This window comes from Bombus vosnesenskii, unplaced genomic scaffold, assembly GCF_011952255.1.
Source record: "Bombus vosnesenskii isolate JDL3184/JDL3185 unplaced genomic scaffold, Bvos_JDL3184-5_v1.1 scf7180000013903, whole genome shotgun sequence".
Lineage (NCBI taxonomy): Eukaryota > Metazoa > Arthropoda > Insecta > Hymenoptera > Apidae > Bombus > Bombus vosnesenskii.
The window spans coordinates 12,844-33,772 of NW_022883274.1; the positions used below are offsets into that span (position 1 = coordinate 12,844).

The 20,929-nt window shown below is 37.4% G+C and overlaps 1 protein-coding gene and 1 long non-coding RNA gene across 2 annotated transcripts; one reads left to right on the forward strand and one right to left on the reverse strand.

Moving 5' to 3' along the window:
* Positions 1-2,536: 2,536 nt before the first annotated feature.
* On the reverse strand, positions 2,537-3,658 carry LOC117239247. Its single transcript, XR_004494391.1, has 4 exons — positions 3,634-3,658; positions 3,041-3,123; positions 2,715-2,804; positions 2,537-2,614 (listed from the first exon to the last, which is right to left on the reverse strand). It is a non-coding gene; the product is annotated as an uncharacterized LOC117239247 (long non-coding RNA).
* Positions 3,659-18,069: 14,411 nt separating this feature from the next.
* LOC117239245 lies at positions 18,070-20,684 on the forward strand. The gene is given in 5 exon segments (XM_033504696.1): positions 18,070-18,480; positions 18,700-19,180; positions 19,292-19,378; positions 19,697-19,782; positions 19,785-20,684. Coding segments are annotated over 5 exon segments (1,965 nt in total).
* Positions 20,685-20,929: the final 245 nt, after the last annotated feature.

Consider the following 20,929-nt stretch of genomic DNA (forward strand, 5'->3'; position numbering starts at 1 on the left):
TCCTGCAATATCTAGACTTTTCTAAACCCTTTAACCTTACTACAGACGCATCAGGATATGCAATAAGCGGTGTACTGAGTCAAGGGCCAATCGGAAAGGATTTGCCGATTGCGTATGCCCCAAGGCTATTAAATCCCGCCGAACAAAACTATTCTACCATAGAAAAGGAGTGTCTGGCAATTGTTTACAGCGCAATGCACTTCCGACCGTATCTTTACGGAAGAAAGTTTACCATCGTAACCGATCATAAACCTTTAGTGTAGACGTATTCTATCAAGGATCTTACTTCAAGAATTCGGAAATGGAAATTAAAACTATCGGACTTCGAATTTGATATTGTATACAAAGAAGGCAGGGCGAACACAAACGCAGACGCATTATCTAGGAACCCTCCGGAAGTTTGTTTACCAATCAGAAAAAGAGAGGAAGTCTCACCGATTCGCTATCCAGTCTCAAAAAGATTCGAAATAGACACATCAACGGAGGACTCTCCCATATTCGATGCTAAACCACGCGTCTTGCCTCAATCCACTGATCTTACAAAACAAGGAAAAGTTTCTGCTCGAAAGCATCTTACACTGGAAGAAACGCCCGTAAAGTATTCTGACGAAGCACTAACCGAGCTCGATGTAAACACAAATAGAGAAATAACCGATCAAGGAAAAAGGCGCATGGACACAACAGGCGAGGAAGAACCCTCCGCCATAATTCCAGAACTAACTCAACAACGAGAAAAGGATACGCATGTCTCAAAAAGATTCAAACCGGATACGTCAACCGAAGACTCTCCCATATTCGAAGCTAAACCACACGTCTTGCCTCAATCCAGTGATTCTAAAAATCAAGGAAAGAGTTTTACCCGAAAACATTTTACGATAGAAGAAACTCCCATAAAATATTTAGACCAAGCATTAGCAGAAATCGATGTAAGTACAGATAGAGAAATAACCAATCGAGAAAAGGAAGACACGAATGCAACAAGCGAAAAAGAGACCTCCACTGTAATTCCAGAACTAATTCAACAACGAGAAAAGGACACGAGACCTACGATAATTGCGGAATTAAGAATTTCAGAAACCCGGGACTCAATTGCGAGAGTAAATGACCATAAAGTAGTATTTATAGATATACATGGCAACCCGATAGATAAAGGAGCCTTAGAAATGAAGGAAACGGGAAAATTGCCTCGTTATGAAGATTTAATGTTAGAAAAAGCAAGATTGAATTACGATTCTGGAAAATACATTGTATCCCTACCGATAAAGGAAAATAGAAATATTCCAATAACACCAGACAATTTATTAAACTCGCTAAGATCTCTATTAGACGTAGTAAATGAAAAACAGTTAACTTCGTTCAGCATTAGCAAAGGAAACTTGGAGGAAATACCCTGGCGAAATACAATCAGAAAATTAAAGGAAATATTTATGGAAAAAACCTTAACCATCACCATTTGCACTGAGGAAGTAATTACCCCACCTGTGGAAGCGCGGAACAACATAATACGAGAAAAACATGAATCAAGCGTAGCAGGACACAAAGGAATAACAAAAACTTATCAAAGAATACGACAACATTACTATTGGGAAAATATGAAAAAGGAAATTCAAGATTACGTAAGAACATGTAAGGAATGTCAATTGAAGAAACTCACAAGAATAAAAGGAAAGCAACCAATGGTACTTACAGACACACCAGGTAAAGCGTTCGATAAGGTTAGTATGGATGTTGTAGGTCCATTACCAAAGACCCAAAAGGGAAACGAATATATATTAACTATCCAAGACTTATTAACAAAATACTCAATTGGGATTCCACTAGGAGGAATCTCTTCAGCCGGGATAGCGGACGCTTTTGTAAAGCGATTTATTTGTCGTTTCGGGTCACTGAGAGCTATTCTCACTGATCAAGGAACGAACTTTACATCCTCACTAATGAAGAAAGTAGCAAAGAGATTCCGCATCAAACAATATACCACGACGGCATATCATCCACAAAGTAACGGTTCAATCGAAAGATCTCACCACGTGCTGATAGAATATCTCAAATTATACATTGAAAATTCCAAAAATTGGGACGAATGGGTAGAATTAGCTATGTTTTCCTATAATACCTCTGTACACGAAGGAACGAAATTCTCTCCGCACGAATTAGTTTTTGGACATCTAGCCAGAGAACCTACTGGTGAAGTAATAATCGAAGAGAACATGGAACCAACTTACGCAGAATATCTCGAAGATCTGTTCGATAAAATTAACACCGTACAACGAATGGCAAGAGAAAATTTGATAAAATCCAAACTAAGATCAAAAGAATATTACGACCGACGAATCAACCCCCAAGATTTTAAAATAGGAGATTCGATATATTTGCTAAAAGAACCCAGTAAAGGAAAATTCGCCGATCAATATACTGGACCATACAAAGTGCTAGAAATCTTGCAGAACCAAAACGTCAAGATCGAAGTAAAAGGGATTCCGCGAACGGTGCATTTAAACAAGTTAAATCTAGCGCATAATCGAAATAGGCAATGAACAAAGCGATTTCAGTGGGCAACGTAGTGCGGTAGTATATGTTATAGTGCTGTTCGTCGAATAATACAGATATCGAACACCTAAAAGGAAAAAGGAAAATTATTATACGTGTTTCAATTATTGCTTAAATATAAAACGTGTTAACTCAATGAACAATTAACTAGCGAAAGTGAAAGTTACCTTATGAACAAGTGATCAACACACAAGAAAGTGTACGTGCAAGTATAAGTTATGGATTGTTGTTCGTGGAACACAATGTATGACAGCTACCTAAAATAAGTGAATAAATTAGTTTCAATTGTCTCAGTGCAAAATACAAGGTGACTAAATGTTATAACTATATTATGGATAAATCAAAAGGAGGTGTGACACTGTTCGTCGAATAATACAGATAGCGAAAACCTAAAAAGAAAAAAAGGGAAAATTATTATGTGTACTCCAATTATTGTTTGAATATACAACGTGTCGATTCAATAAATAATTAAAAGAGTGGAAGTGAAAGTTACCTTGTAAACAAGTAATCATCATACAAGAAGGTCTACGTGCAAAATAGGTTATGGCTCCCTGCTTGCGGAACACCATGTACCAGCTGAAAATAAATGAACGAATTAACTTCAATTGCCTTAATGCAAAGAGCAGCATCGCTAAATGTTATAACGGTGCTGTGGAAGCGTGGCACTGTTCGTCGAATGACACAGACAGCGGAAACTTGGAAAAAGAAAAGAAGTTTATTACTCCAATTACTGCTTGAATGTAAAACGTGTTAATACAACGAATAACTAAAACAGTGAAAGTGCAACTTATCTCGTGAACAATCAATCACCATACAAGGAAGTATACATGCATGGATTTCGCAGATTAACAAGAAGAAATAAAATAGCTGATAAATATAGAAAGTGGTTAGAAAATAATTAAGATAGATTAATTGAGAGTTAGTAATAAATATAACCGGAGTAAAAGGATATTTTATTATGTATTAATCTACGTAGTATTGTTATATTATGATATCTAACATGCAGAAGCGGATTTTGTAATGCACAATAGCGGCCGCACACACAATGCATTATACACATATTAAATTAAATGAATTAAACAGTACCTTTATAGCCACAGATATAAGACGACTGAAGGCAACCGCAGTAAGTATCCAAGGCATATCGAAGAAGTGGATGACGTTGTGGGAATGATCCAGGTAATATATATGTGTGCGAATTCTATCAAACCGATAATCTAAGATACATACTTAAAACTAGCCTACATTCCGGTAAAAGATAAATAAATAATTGACATTTCATTTCGTATGAATACTACACTGCCAAGAGAAATACGCGTATGAATACGTATATATATATATGTGTGTGTGTGTATGTGTGCGCGTATGTTTTATATTGTCGAATACTCTATAAAATAGACTACTCAAAACAATAAATAACGCAATCGAAGAATTACGAAACATTAGCCATATTAAAATGACACACAACATAAATATATATATATATATATATATATATATATATGCGTATATTCACACGAACAATACTTGTCATTTTAAAGCAATATTAATAAGTAAATGTTTAATTGCGGTAGAATAAGGAAAACGAGCGGCAGACGGAAAATTACTTCGATATCAAACAAAATTACAGACCCGTCACTATAACTTTGCTGATGACATTTATGAGCAGCCATGTTAGATGTAAACGCGTCATGGCGACAGGAATATTAAGGATTAATGGAAGTCAGGCGCGAGAAATAAATCATGAAAACACATTGTTAACACTTTTCTTTAATAAAATCTGTGCGCCACTACAAATGTGAAAATATATATATATATATATATATATCATACATAAAAACAAAAGACGTTTAAAAGGAAAAAAATAATAATAATAAGGAACCTCTGATGGAAATGCCTCCGCAAACATTGTTCGAACGTCGATCACCGAAACCTAGGGAAACAACAAGAAAGGGAAAACATCAAAATCGCAAAAACATTCATAAGCGTACCCCCAGCGGAACACCACCCCGTGGGGATGGCATTATAAATAAGCAAAGCAACGTAGAGCACGGACTACAACGATAATCATCATTTAGCGATTAACATTATTATTCTGGTGAACATTATTACGCTCAATTATCATTTATTATTCCGGTGAACATTCTTATTACGTTGCTCACTCACTAACATTATCGTTATTATACTCACCAATTATCGATTATCATTATCATCCCGGTGAATATTCTTATTACATTATTCTTTATTCATTATTATTGCGATCTTCGTTATTACGGTTCATAATTATTTTGTTCACTCTTTGTTAATTATTTTGTTACTACGTTCGTTATTGCGCTCATCTTTAGAAATTTTGTATAGTATTTTGCGCTTCGGGGTCTTTAGTTTTTCGGTCAAGAAAAGAGAGCCGCGACTAAGTAAAAAGAAAATTTTATCTTTGAATGCGCATTGTAATTGCGGTATTAATCTAGTTAGTAAACTGTTCTGTCCGTATCGAAATAGATAAATAAAGTAAACGTTAATAGTAAACTATATTCGAGTTCAAGTAATAAACCCAGCAAAAACTTCGACGACCAACGGAGCAGCTGAGGTAAATGGCGCCAGACAGCGCCTACTCCTCAAGGTAAGAAAATTAATTTTGAGAATTTCCTTCTTCTCTGATAATTTCGTTGCCCTCGAGAATCGAATTAGAACTTCCTATCATCGATCTCGTTTTATTTTCGTGAACGGTTTTGAAGATAGAATCATTGTTTAAACTTTAAATGAAGGAGTTGTCCGCTGTGTCGGCTTGTGCGAACGGTGTTTTCAGCTACTGAACCACCCACTGATCTTCGCATTCCTTCTCCCATTGTTGGCAAAATATTGCCCGTCTTTGGGCAAGGCTTGCGAAATCACACAAATCCCGCACAGAAAGGACTATTAAAAACATCGTCGGGGTCAATCGAAAATTAAGAGCAATACCGGCATTGCTAATAACCGATATTCTTGCCATCGTTGCATGCGATTGTAAGAGAGAAATAGCAGAACAATTTCCCTTCGGAAATTTAACCAAAGGATCGTTCGCTGTGTTGGCTTGTGCAAACGATGTTTTCGATTATCAAAAACACCCGTCGATCTTCGCATTCCTCCTCCCACTGTTGGTAAAATACTACCCGTCTTTGGGCAAGGCTTGCGAAATCACACGAGTCCCACACAGAGAGGATCGTTAGAATCATCCTCGATTATTAAACTCAGAAGGCAAGAAAATCGTGGTAACAGAATCCATCGTAGTAAATGAATTGAGTTTTGGTTCCAACGGCAAACTATTACAGTGAAATTAACAGAGAAGAAGAAGAAGTCGAACGTAAAAATAAATTTATATATAAACAACGGAAAATCTCACATTCCTAACCGATCCAGCAACGCTAAAATATATATATATCCGGCTAATAAAATATATATAAAGGTAATAATCTAAGCGATTCTACATTCAAATAAAATCCGTTCAACGAGGACAAATAATTTTTAATCCCAGCTTTAATCCTCTCCCGTGCCAGTATTCCTGCACATAGCAGGTTAGCCGAAAAGTGAAATTCGTTTACCAGTTGCATTAAGCATCAGTTAACGCTACCCATTAAACGAAAAAATAATAAAAAATAAAATATTTTGAAATAGTCCTTAGACTATTTCTGGTGGCAGCAACTACCGTATTAATTAGAAATCCAAACCAGTATTACATACACAATAATATCATTTCAATTTATTTTCCTTCAGACTAAATTCAAACTCAAGAACAAAAAAAAATTTTTCAGTAAACTTTAAATTTAAAATTTGATCGATGTCAATAAACTAATACGTAACATAACGTATTATGTTATGTAGTATAATGTTACAACGTATCACGTTATACAGAATAACGTTATATTGTGTAACGTTATAACGTATTACATTATATAGTATTACGTTTCATTGTATAACGTTATTACGTATTACGTTGTATAGTATAACGTTGCATTGTATAACGTTATAACGTATTACGTTATATAGTATAACGTTGCATTGTATAACGTTATAACGTAATTCTTTATATAGTGCAATATTACAACGTATTACGCTATGTAGTATAATACTATAACGTATTATGTTATATAGTATAACGTTATATCGAAATAGGTTATATATAATTACGTTATAACGTAATACGATGTATAGTGTAACGTTATGTAGTATAAGATTATAACGTGTCACGTTATACAGTATAACGTTATATTATATAACATAATAGCGTGTTACGTCATGTAGTATTACGTTATAACGTATTATGCTATATAGTGTAACGTTACATTGTATAACGCCATAACATATTGCGTTATAGAGCATATTATTATAACTTATTACGCTATGCAGTATTACGTTATGTCGTATTCCGTTATGGACTAGAACGTTATAACTTATTACGTTATATAGTACCACATTATAACGTATTTCGTTATGTAGTACCACATTATAACGTATTTCGTTATGTAGTACAACATTGTAACTGTCACGTCCCGCGCTCCGCACGCGTCGTAACAAGAACAAGAAAACCATTCTATACAAAACTCGCGAATAAGGATTTGAATGCACAAACGAACACGCGGCACCACGAAACGAAAGGAAGGATTAACAAAACGAGGGCGATTAACGGATCCAACCAATAAACAAAATACATATACACACAATCCTAAATAAACCAGGAAATAAGAATAACTACAAAAGGGGAAAATAATTGAAACGTCAGGAATATATATAAATATTTCAATCAATCAATTTGGAGAGTTACATATAAGTATAAACATATATGCCGAACATGTAATAACCTAATAAATATTAGAGACAGTGCTTCCAATACTATGCAATAAATACAATATTATCAATTTATGAAATATAAGTATACATGATGTCAAAAAATAATAGTTTAACAAATACATAAAACGTACAATATTGTATTATTAAAGAAATGAAGGTTACATTGTCAGAATTATATATATATGTGTGCAAATTCTATCAAACCGATAATCTAAGATACATACTTAAAATTAGCCTACATTCCGGTAAAAGATAAATAAATAATTGACATTTCATTTCGTATGAATACTACACCGCCAAGAGAAATATGCATGTGAATACGTATATATACATATATATATATATATATGTGTGTGTGTGTGTGTGTGTGTGTGTGTGTGTGTGCGCGCGCGTATGTTTTATATTATCGAATACTCTATAAAATAAACTACTCAAAACAATAAATAACGCATTATTGCTTCTTGTGGCAATATCGCCGTATTGTTCCTATGAAATTGTCTAATTTATATCTTCCTGTCGTGCGATATTGCTCAGAGATCATGGCAATGAACAGCACTGTATTACAGACAGTAAGAGACCTACATAAAGTTTGTACGTATTTTACAGCAAATAAATATCTTGTAGAAGTAAATTGATCTTTTCCTTCGTGTTCAGACTACCTCTTGCGCCAACTTCTTTTTATGAAATGTACAATCGGACATGATCAATTTTATAACGAAGCTAATTTACTCGAAGATATAAACTATAATTACTAATATTGTATGCATTGTATAAGCATCTTATTAAAAAATTATTCGAATAAAAATGTTTACTTAAGGAAAGCTTAACTATTATTATTATTTTAACATAACGGAATTAATCCGCTTCATTCTGAATTTCACTATAAAAATATCATAAACACGGGACCTTGAATTTTGCACCCTATTACTATAAATCCAAGGATTGACAATGAGAGGAGAAGAGAAAGATATATATAGGTTATTCATTGTTGCCATAACCATCATCATTAACTGACGGTCGACACGCCGCTACTGTTAAGCTGACTCTATCAATTCCCCCAACAGATCTTCTGTATGTGTATTACTGTACGTGTTAAGTGTGTTTGATGTGTAACGTTCGAATGTTTGAAGATGTATACCATATGGATGTTAAAGGATGTCTGATGTTTGAGGGTTGAATAATGTCAACACTTGGTAAAATGGAGAGAGGAGTCTAATGTTTTGAACGTTGTAGAACGTGTGTATTTTACCCGGAAAGTTCAAGTATTTTTTTAGTATGCTCGGAATACATATTGATCGATTGCTTTCAAAAAATTGATATTCTAATGCATGGTACTCTGGTATCGCGAATACTATACGCCCTTTGCGCGCCTCTTCACGCTAAAGGTGTAGCATTACCTGCATTGACGCGAAATGTCCGCTTTTTCAGAAGAATCATGGTATTCCTTCAGGTTAAAAATCTTGGCAACTGGTACGTGTTCCTACAGTACGTGTTCCTTCGGAAATATCGAGTTTCTAAAACATCCCTATAAGTAGGGAGGAAGTTCTAAGGAGATAATACTTTAAAAGATTTAAACTCAAAAATAACCTTCCTTCACAATCGCGCTACAAGCTTCACCGACCGAGACACCGCGTCATTATTTTATGCTTTCCAGACGGAACAAATCATTTCCAAACTATTAACAAACGAATTTCACCACTAGATGTATAGATATCACCGATCGGCAAATTATGTTATAAACTGTCTGTCTTGAATTAAGTCGTTGTTAACGAACGTAAAAAACGAAAGCTATTTAAAAAAGAATCACAACATGAAACCAGGTCGTCTATCATACAATCCGAAAAACGTTTCCCACAACGTTACAACATCCATAACAAGTCTTTTTTCACTTATTTTTGGTCACGTGATTTTGGAACTGAATTTTGGGTCAAATGACACGTCACGATGTGAGCTCAATCAGCACAAACTTTCGAATGAAACTGGAAATTGGTTTCCCAGATAAAGGAGAATAAAGATACAACATAATTCCTCTTTTATGTACGATATTTAAATGAAAATACGCATATAGAGAAATATCTTGAACCCTATGTTTGGAATAGCGAGAACAATCGATTTAGTGAGGTCCTTCGTCTTCGCTAAGACTCTAATTGAGGATGAAAGGATTTTCGATGTAAAATTTCTTACATAGGAACTTGCTGAAAAATCACAGAATATAAAATTGTTTGAAGGTCGTAATTTCTATCGGACACACGAAAGTAATCTATCTAATGGCTCGGAGAAAAACAAAGCTAAGCGACATACCAAGCGACATGCCCTTCCCCTCTTCGATGAGTCGCTTATTTGGTGGCAAATTTCTTCTTCAGCAATATGAATCTTTCGGGCGTTGTTGTTACAACCGAGCGAAATTGGTCTGCCTGCTTTTACCAAATCTGCTTAAAATGATTTTGGGAGCAGAACACGAACGAAAGGAAACGAATGTTGAAATTTGGCTATCTACTGAGAGTGACATGTGCTTCTGAAAATATACCTAATAAGACTTTAAGAGTGCCATGAGACTGAATACGTGTTTCACGGCTATCGAATCATTATCTTCCAAACTACTAGATAAAAACATACGTACAATTATGATATAGAGAAGACAGCTTCTTTTACCGTACTCTTTCACCTCAGCAATGAACACGAAAACTTATTTTTCATACTCATAGAAATACTTTAATGCTTAAACTTGTAATATTAAAATATTTCTAATACTGTACTCGAAGTCTTACACATTACAGACGTCCAATTGAAAGGCTCGACGTGAGCGAGAACAGAGTGCTGTTCGGCCCAGAAATTTTTAAACTTTTCAACATTATCTTTTACCCTTGACCACGAATTGTCTGTTTATGGATATGTTCAGTTGTCGTATCGATAACTGATATTACTGCATTACCCCACCGAGGTTTAATCCTGTCTGCCGATATATATATATAAATGAAACACTGGTATACTCTTTTAATCTGTGCCATAGTTTATAGAATTGCAGAAAGAAACGTTTTTTACGCATTCATGATTTTGTAGGTTTTGGCTCTGTCAAATAGACCTCTTCCCCAAACAATTCACAATAATGTTTCCACTTCCATGTTCTTTCCTTAAATGAAAATCATCAATTCTTAAGGTGTCTAAAAAATAACAGAAAAAGAATGTTACGAAAATGCTCAATAATGTTAAAAATACGTAGATTTCCGGGGTTGAGAATAAAATCATTCGTATTCAGCAGGAAATAGAATCAATATATCCAAAGTAAATGAAATATTTGAATCCTCAAAAATAGCAAAAACTTTCGTACGTGTCGCAAATGTCGTTTAGGACGATCAACTATTCTAAATAAATGACGATTACATTTTTATGAAGCTATCATAGATATATCACGATGAGACAATACCATACGAATCATGTCTAGTTGTATAAATTCGAACTACTATTTTCTTCGCTTAGCATCCTGTTACCTTAGTGACTATACAAAGTTGTCTTGAAATTCATTTCAGTTGAGAGAAGATAAATAGATTGAATAGTAACACTTCCGTAACGATAAATGAAAATACCTGTATAAACTTCAATTTTCAGCAGTGCATAACTCATCAGGGAACTGAAAGTTAGTCTTCTCGTCTAAAGTGAGATTTAGGTACACTCCCTACTCTGCCACCTGAAGTCTATGACACTTTCCCACAGGCGGTCGTCCCATCTACTTGTTCCCATAAATACAATTTTCAATATGACCTTTTCTATCCTGATATCTAAAGCACGATTATATAAACAGGTCGCGACGCTCACTATGGAAAACTATCTGAAGATTGGATCTTAAAAGATCAACATAAAAGATAACAAAATTCTCTAAATAGACAAATAGCCTTACTGATGTCTTCCAGTAGGTCCCGGACGAAATACTTTTTTCCTTCCTTCTTACAGCCCTTTCCAACCTCCTAATTGTAAGTTACAGTCCTACAGATTAAATAGAAAAAGTAACACACTCTGTGTCGTCAACTTGTAATTAAAATATATGTAGAAAAGAAATGTATATATATGTAGAAAACCAGAAATGTAAATGAATTTAGAGAATTAATTTGTTTTTAAGCCGCAAACTGATCAAGAAAATGAACTGGAAATACAATTTTATGGTAAAGAATGGCGTTGCCACGTCGTTAGTGACAATACTTATCTAAAAAGAATTCAAACAAATATAAGCCTAGTTAAATATACCAATTATATCTTTAATATGCCAATCTATTTTCAAGAAATGAGGAGTGGAGGAATTTGTTCCTCCCTCTCCCTCTTTACAAATTTTATTATGCGATTAATCTATTGTCTCATTTACCTGAGAAAAATTCAGTTGTTTTCTTTCTCTCGTTTACACTCTTTATCTGCGCAGCAATTTCGAAAATGATTATCCACTTCTCATTACTACATGAAAATTTTAGGTTATCTTTCATTTTTAATAAAATAGTTAATTGCTTGGTGTAAATTGCGAATTTGAATGAAACCGTTAATATATTAGTAGCGTGTGATTTCTTTATCATGGAAATGCCATTTCATTATGTCTTTACTGTGTTACGACCGTTCGCGGAGAGACGCGGTCGCGAGGAAAACGCGTCAGCGAGAAGCGTAAATTCTCGCTACGATTCGGTGAATCGACGCCGCGAAGTAGTCGTTCCCCTGTTTCGATTAAGATAACAGAGGTGGTTAAATGAATATGATACAGTAGTAAGTTATATTTCACCGTTTATTCCAACAACTTATAACGAAGACAGTTACGCTGATGCGTATGTGCGAGATTAGTGAGTGACTGATCTGCGGGTATGTATACCCGGTGGAAGGATGTTGACCGTTCGAAGGATGTAAAATCAGTACTGTCTTGGGAGACGATGATGTGTCGGAGGAAAGCTAAGGATAGGTGTGTCTGGCGCACGGGACCATCGGATTTGTTGGCGACGATTTTAGTCAGGAGAGTGAGGGAATAGGCTTCGTTCTTAATTGGTTAAACGATGGGTCTTAACCGCCCTCGAGAGAAAGTGGTTAGTGGGAGGAAAGTTGCAGCGTACGTGAGAAAAACTAACTTTCCCTAGTTAAGCCGTGGTGGACAATAGTCTTTGGAAATTCTTCGGAAACAGACGTTTGTTTGGTTTGAAGGACCTTTTCTAGGAAATCTATGAGATTTATGGAAGGTACTTGAAACTATGGAGGATACGCTGCGTGTATCCGAAGACATCTGGTTGCCATATTGCCCGCGGTGTGTGGCCTCGGCTAGGTAGAGTGTTACGCGACGTAACAACTGTGTACTCAATTTATTCTAATTTTAATGCTAATTGTTCTTGAACTAATTCTCGCAACAATATTTAATTCAGTGTAATTTGTCATTGTTGAATAGATTATAGGCTTAAAAGGAAATCATTACAGGGACTATATATTTTAAGACTTACTTTGCAGAACTTTAAAGATTCATATTTCGTATGATAAAAATTCTGAGAGCTAAACAAAATACTGAAGCAAATTATGTTTGTAATGAGAATGTATATTTTTTCCAAACATAATTTTATATATTGGTTCACTATTAATTTAATAAATAATATACAGTGTGACCCCCTATAACGCGGATTAAAAATTGCACCACTGCCTCCGTGTTGATAAATTTACGTTCCTATTGCTTTAAAATGAAATAACATGCATGTTAATTTGTCACATTAAAAAAGGACAACATATTTATTTAGTTATAGTTTTCTGCTTGCTTCTTACTGTATACATTTATTACTTCAATACCATTTTTTGTTTGAGTTTGGATTAGATTTAAACCAAACTGCAATTAGTTTTAAGTCATATTTGCTTAAATTTGCCAATACATTTTATGGTAAATATTGGTAAAGGGGAGGCCAGTTTCGATGATCTTGATTTTGGCATAGAGTTTTGACGTGCAGTTGTTAGCCGTCGTTCGTTATTTCTTCAAAAATTATTAACAAAAATATATTACTACTATGCGTAACGTATGCACTTACTATGCGTAAATATATGTAACCGTGAACACAGACGTGTCCGTTGGTTTACTATTAATGTAATTACATAATATATATATATTTACTTATTATTTTGATAACATTTTATGGAAATGATTGCAATCACACATATCGTATTACATCATGTACAATTAGTTGCAATATCATCCATGTTACTTATATTTCAATGCTGTATATACATATTTGAATAAATCTCATTGTTAGTATAACGTTCCATATAATTGAAAAACAATCGGATATCGTATAATCGACGTAACGTTCGAAACAATATTATAAGAACGTAGTTGCAAAAATTGACGACGAACTAGTGCGATATGCGTAGCTCGTAAACTGTCGGTGAATGGTGTGGTAGCTACCGCACACGTAAGTTAACACACACAGCAGCAAACTGCACTAGCTAGGTTGCAATAACCCTCTAGGTTTCCTCCACTGCCATCCATAATTACACTCTCAACATAGTAACTGCATCTCCAGTGCTCGAGATCGTCGCGTCTATTGTGAATGCACCGGTGCTGCGAAAGTGACGACTGAAAAGCAAACCACACACCGCGCAATCTTGCCAAGATGACAAGTATGACTTAGTATCACCATCATCGTCCTTTCGAAAGTACGCTTGCAAGCTGAACTTGTTACACGATAAACGTAATATGATTATAACTTTTTACTCGTCAGCTATCTTACGCAACATTACGCTGTAATACGTTTCGGATTTCCCTCCTGGACAATTGCACGATTCGTTTCTGTGAGAAAAGTGAAAAGAATCTTAAATTAAGTAACATTAATGTATGCATTATCCAGTGTAGACTATTTTTTATTTTCTTAAAATTTAAACTCTACAGTAAAATTATTTATTATACTACGAGTGAGGAAACTAACATTTTGATTATTCTTCCAATAACCAGAATTTTTAAAATAACAATCGATCTTTCTCGTCGCATCGTCTATGCATTACATTGCTAAAAACTTATAGAATCACATGCAATAACTGTCAAATCTCCATCCTTGACACATAAAAAAAATAATGTATTTAAGAAATAGTACGCCATTCCCCCCAACGTTCTCCTACGTAAATTTTCATCGCCGATGCAGATTCTACATTATAAAATTCATTCCTCGTCGTCTCTTGGAACAACATTGATCATTTTTATAATGTCCTTTAAAGTTTATACCTGCTCTAATTTTGATGAAGCCGGCATCCATCTTCAGGTATACAGACGAAGTCGGCGAAGTATACACATATTCTCTTTTCCTGAGAAAGTTTATATTGCTTGGTTTAAAGCGCCTAGGATATTTTTGACGAAGTAGGTGGAAGCATAAAATATCAAATAAGAAAATTAGGTTAATTTCTTATTACGTAACGCCTACAAAATTGTTCAAACAAGTTACTTCATAAATGTTAAGTAACACTGACGCGAATAAACTTGATGCGTAAACCGTTATTTGAAGATGCAGCATAAGTTTCGTAAAAGAGTTACTTGATAAATTCCAGTTTCAAATTATTCTTCGAAAGTATAACAAAATAATAAACACAAAATGTACATAATATAAACAGTACAGGAAAGAAAACAATGGCAGACGGTATTGAGAATTAACATCTTGGAAGATACCTTACATCAGCTGTACTATGTGGAGGTGATAGAAGACGTTTAACCTCTTAGGTAGGGCTGAATTTTGCGCGCAGCTGTTTCTCTCTACGGCAGAGTTTGACGCGAATTACGTGTAAACGATACGCCACTGCAATATGTGACGGGTAGTGTTCTCTGCGCAAGCACATTGGTATCAAGTTTTTAATAACTAAACTACAATTTTTCTTGAAAATATGATGCATATACTTTAAGTTTCATAATTCACTCTAATAATTAATAATACAACTGTGTGTGACATATTTTAAAGCACGGTACGACACATAGACCCATGTCACGACTTTCACACTCATAGCGCGATAGTGTTTTCCAAATTGCTCTTCGTTTTCCATTTTGAAGCGACATTTTGAGATTGAAGATTCTAAAAAATTATAAGGATACGGGTCGGCATGTTAAAAAGAGCATCTAATAATGGTATATTTATTTTAACAAAAGCAAAACACTGGCGTATCAAAAACAAAGACTATATATTCTATCTGTATATTGTTAACACTGTTATAAAACATTGCGTGAAGTAAGACAAATGAAAAAGACCATTTTGTTGAAACGGTGAGCGAATGAGTCAGTAGAGTGAGCCACTATAGTGGCGCGTCGTAATATAAGATGACATCCGCGAAAGCCACTATAGTGGCGCATCGTACCTAAGAGATTAACAACGTGCAATTAAAAGATCATGCGTGAAATACTTACGGGCTAACAAATTTGCACGTTTAAAACCTCAAACTAATAACAAATCTGTCTCCTAAACACAAACTAGATTTCAGTGTAATGGTTGTTCATTCTTTCAACTAATTTTCAAAACTGATCTTACACAAATATTTAAGAACACGATCACATTGAATATGTGTTTATGTGAACTCTTTAAATTACATTCGTGTTCTGGGTACACCTCTGTTGCAAGCACTTTTCCAGCAACCCTACTGTAGTATCGGGAATAAAATATTATTATTATTGATGATTTATTTACAATAAATGGATTGTACACATGTTGATTAAACAGAAGAACGATGGTTCTAGACAACTCAATAGTTAACTCGCAACTCTCGTCACAACAGATCCAACGCTCTTTCTCTCTCTCACGCGGACGACACTCTCATACAACGCTAGCAACACTATATCGACAACGCAACTCGCACTTTCTGACTTCTCGATTCACACTCTCTGACTTCTCCACTGACACTGACTGTCCTAGCATCCCTTTGTCTTTTCTTAGGCCCACCACGCACGTGTTCCGTGAACACTCGTGGCCAAGGTCATGTAGGCCTTTTCTACGAAACTATTCAATTGAAGGACCGACGACACATTGATGGACCCGACGACGCCTCGGCTCTCGCGGCATTGTTTATGGTTTACTCGATATCTCTTTGGCCTTTTTGTGCACGATACTACACTACGGATTAATATTCTATTTTTGTTGTGCTGTATAAGTACATACATACGATAGTACATACAGGGTATACCGAAAATCGTGGTGCAAACCAAAAGGATGTGATTCCTCGTACAAAAGTAAGTCGAAAATGTAAAATAATAACTTTTGATATTAATCTGGCATCATAAAATTTCTGCATACCAAGAGACGTTATTCCTTTCAGTTTTAAAACGTGTGCCAGTTTCTTTGTACGTGTATGAAAGAATGATACAACGTATGGTGACAGTCGTGTAATGCTAAAAATATATTTCTCCTTCTCTGGATACGATCATAGATTATTCAGAAAAGTAAAAAAGATTGGAAAAGCAAAAAAGGGCAACACCACACGGGGTTCTCAAGCGGTCACCCGTCTAAGTACTATCCGCGCCCAGCGTTGCTTAAACTTTCGTGATCGGACGAGAACGAGTGCATTTAATGATGTTTATTTAACCCAAGATACAATTTCAAATACATTTTGGTATTCACAATAAACTGTGAATTTTGGTAATAATGTGTTAAGCAAAGGTACCGATACGCGGCGGTACGACGTAGCCATACTATATTATGTGTCGGCGCTTTACATGTTTTGTGTTTAATACAATTTTTGGGTTTAAGCCACTGGGGAGCTGAGATTTTATATGATTTTGTTTTTTTTTTATTTTTTCTGTCCTGAAAACTTGGTCGCAAAACAGGACGCTTCGGTAATTTACTTTTGACGAGAACGAGTGCATTAAGCGCGGTATGTGCGTTGACTGAAGCAATCGGTTTTGTTATTTGGTATTGTCGAATAGAAAAATATTTAAAAAAACACAGAAATATGTACGAGAATAAACGGTATCTTTATACATGCACCCAGATCTGTAAAATTTTGTCTGGCTTTGTTTCCCAGGCAATGGACTGTGAAGTTCCGTCATGTAGGTACGCGTGCACGTGAAAAGTAACGAGAGTCAAATGGACGGAACTTTGTTACGCCTCTCGCTGACGCGTTTTCCTCGCGACCGCGTCTCTCCGCGAACGGTCGTAACATTTGGTCCTTCGAGCCGGATTCAGTGACAAGTCAAAAGTGTGGACACGTAACCGGTCGAATCATTCGATCCTCAAAGCCGTATGACGCCTCAAGTGAAAAGTGCATACCAGTGCCACCCACTATCATACAGTGCCACGTGAATCCAACATAATCACGCAGCCTCACGCCAACAACTGGAGGGTCGACTTCAGTAAGAACACGTCTTACATATCAAACGAAACACACACGGTGACGAGTAACATTCAAACTCACACCCACAAGGTAAGCTCGCTCATTGCATTTTCCTCTCAAACTGCGATACCTATGGAGAACGCAGAGAAAATTACCTCCTTGCATCGGAGACGAGGCTTTCAAATCGGTCGATTTACCTCTGTATCGAAACGACTCGATGAATACGAAAAATCTACACAACCGATTAAGGCTCGATTAACGGCCTATATGATACTACTCGACGACGCGTGGAAACAATATCGATTGTTACAAGAGGAATTAGAAGATTTAGGCGAGATAGACGACGCGCGCGTTTCCGAAGTAACCGACACATATGACGATCTTGTAGTCCGAATACACACCCTCATGGATGATACACCAGCATCGTCGTCGAAATCACAAGGCTCCGAGTCGTCTAATGTTGCCGAGCCGACATCAGTTAAACTGCCGGAAATTCACTTGCCTACTTTTGACGGTGCCATTGAAAATTGGCACTCTTTTTACGACTTCTTCTTATCCACTATCGATCGAAGCGAGCGACTTACACCCGTGCAGAAATTTCACTACCTACGATCCTCTTTGACCGGAAAGGCCGCGCGAAGTATACAATCGTTAGCCCTCACCGAGTCAAACTATGCAATCGCCGTCGACGTGCTCAAGGAAAAATTCGACTGCCACCGTCAAGTCTGCATGCGCCACTGGGACTTGATTTTTGACTATCCGAAAATAACCAAAGAGACACCCGAAGCGATAGATGATTTTCTTGAGACGGTCAAGGTAAACCTCCAAGCGTTAGAAAAACTCGGTGAACCAGTTACCTCAAATGTCGCTCTTATAAAATTATTCACATCGAAGCTACCCTCAGCCATCATTCGCAAATGGCAGCGCACATTGCCGGACGAGAAAATGCCGTCATATACGCATCTGGTAGACTTTCTGAAAACACGGACGAACGGCGACAGGACAAGTTCAGCATCAACCGTGATAAAATGAGAGCCCGATCAACACAAACGTCAGCGATCGAACGCACCGCGAAGTTACGCATTCACAACTACACATAATACGTTGGTGTGTCCGAATTGTCAAGGACAACACGAATTATGGAATTGTGACGTCTTCAAAGCGAAGTCGCCTAAAAAACGCCTTGAAATCGCCAAGAGGACGTCTCTATGTACCAATTGTGTAGGTAAGGGACACGCTATTACTCATTGCTCCGCCGGTTCATGTCGCATCTCCAGGCAGCGACACCATACATACCTACATCAAGACCATGGTCATAGCAAATCACGACCACGTGTAAGCCGATCATCGAGCGATCGATCATCCAACGGTCGATCTTCGCCTAGTTCACCGACCCCGCGATCGTCGCATCGTTCGAGACGCGCAACCACGTCTCCCCGATCGTCTCCCCAATCGTCTCCGCGAACATCTCCGAAACGTGAATCTCGGTTATCGCGAACGACGGCATCGGGATCAAATATATCGTCCAGTCCTAGACGACAAGGAAAACAATGACGTCATCAAACGACCTTGTTAGTGACCGAACCACAGAAAACGGACTCATTGACCTCGCTTCCTTCTGAACCACTGCAGCACGATTTGTTAGTCACAGCGCAGGTCAACGTATTGAACAATAAAGTTCAACCATTCCGTTCTAGAGCTCTGCTAGACACCGGCTCTAGCATGAACTTTATCACCGAAAAACTCGCTGATTCGCTAAAACTTAACCAACGGAAACGTTAGGTCCCAATCGGAACACTCAACACGTTATCGACAACCTCGAAACGTTACATCGCGGCCACGATCACCTCCATCGACGGCACATACGAACGCACCTTGACGTTCCTAATCATACCGACAATATCGCCTTGGGTCCCAGATCAACCCGTAGATCGCTCAATAATACATATACCGAGGAATCTCCAACTAGCCGATCCAAGATTCCATAGGCCTGCGCCGATCGAAATATTGTTGAGCGCCGGACCAACGCTAGCATCACTCTGTGTCGGCCAACTTGACATCAGTCAAGCAAACGGGCCCGACTTGCGTCTGCAAAAAACGCGATTCGGATGGGTCATAGGGGGGGGGGGGCAACCTCGCAATCATCAGCACTCGCATTTCACGCCTTCACGACGGCTTTACAGGCGGACCCCGCCCGTTTTTGGGAAATCGACGAAGGACCGCCCACTGCACACATTTCGGAAGCGGAACGACAGTGCGAAGAACACTTTCGAATTCACGTTCAACGCACCAACGAAGGGCGATACATGGTCGCTCTCCCATTCAACGAAACAACTCCTTCGCTTGGATGCTCTAAGACAATGGCGATGAAGCGACTCATTTCCCTCTGTCGTCGATTCCAACGAGACAAACGATTCGAAGCCGACTCTCGCGCCGTGATACAAGAATATGTGGAATTAGGACACATGACGAAGATTACCACGGACAACTGCACGGACGACGGATATTTTCTGCCACATCACGGCGTGATCAGAGAGTCCAGCCAAACAACAAAACTCCGAGTTGTGTTTGACGGATCTGCACCAACCACCACCGGAGTTTCATTAAACGACGTACTTCATACGGGATCGAAACTACAAGATGACTTATTCTTCATCCTTCTAAGATTTCGTTCTCATCAATACGTCATTACAGGCGATGTCGAAAAGATGTATCGACAATTTCTTGTGCGTCCAGAGGATCGAAAATTTCAACAAATTTTGTGGCGCAATTCTGATGGAGAAGTTGACACCTATCAACTTAATACAGTGACATTCGGGCTGTCAGCGGCCCCTTATCTAGCCATTCGGTGCCTCAAACAACTGGCGGACGACGAGGGACATCGGTACCCACGAGCGGCGACGGTCTTACAGCGAGACTTCTACGTCGACGATGTTCTCACAGGAGTTGATAGAAAGGTCGAGGCACGATCATTGAGAACGACCGGGAACTGCTACGAGGACTTTTCGAGCAGGACATAAACGACAAGCTGCTACTAGGCGAATCGCAAACCTTCAAAACTCTGGGTGTGGTGTGGAATTCCTTTGACGATTCGATCCTATATTCCGTAAAAATTAATTCTACCGCCTCTCGAATCACGAAGAGAACAATCAGCTCCGAAATCGCCAAGATCTACGACCCCCCTGGATTATTGGCACCAGTGATCGTTCGAGCTAAGATGCTGCTCCAACGACTCTGGACTTTAAAAATTGATTGGGACGAATCT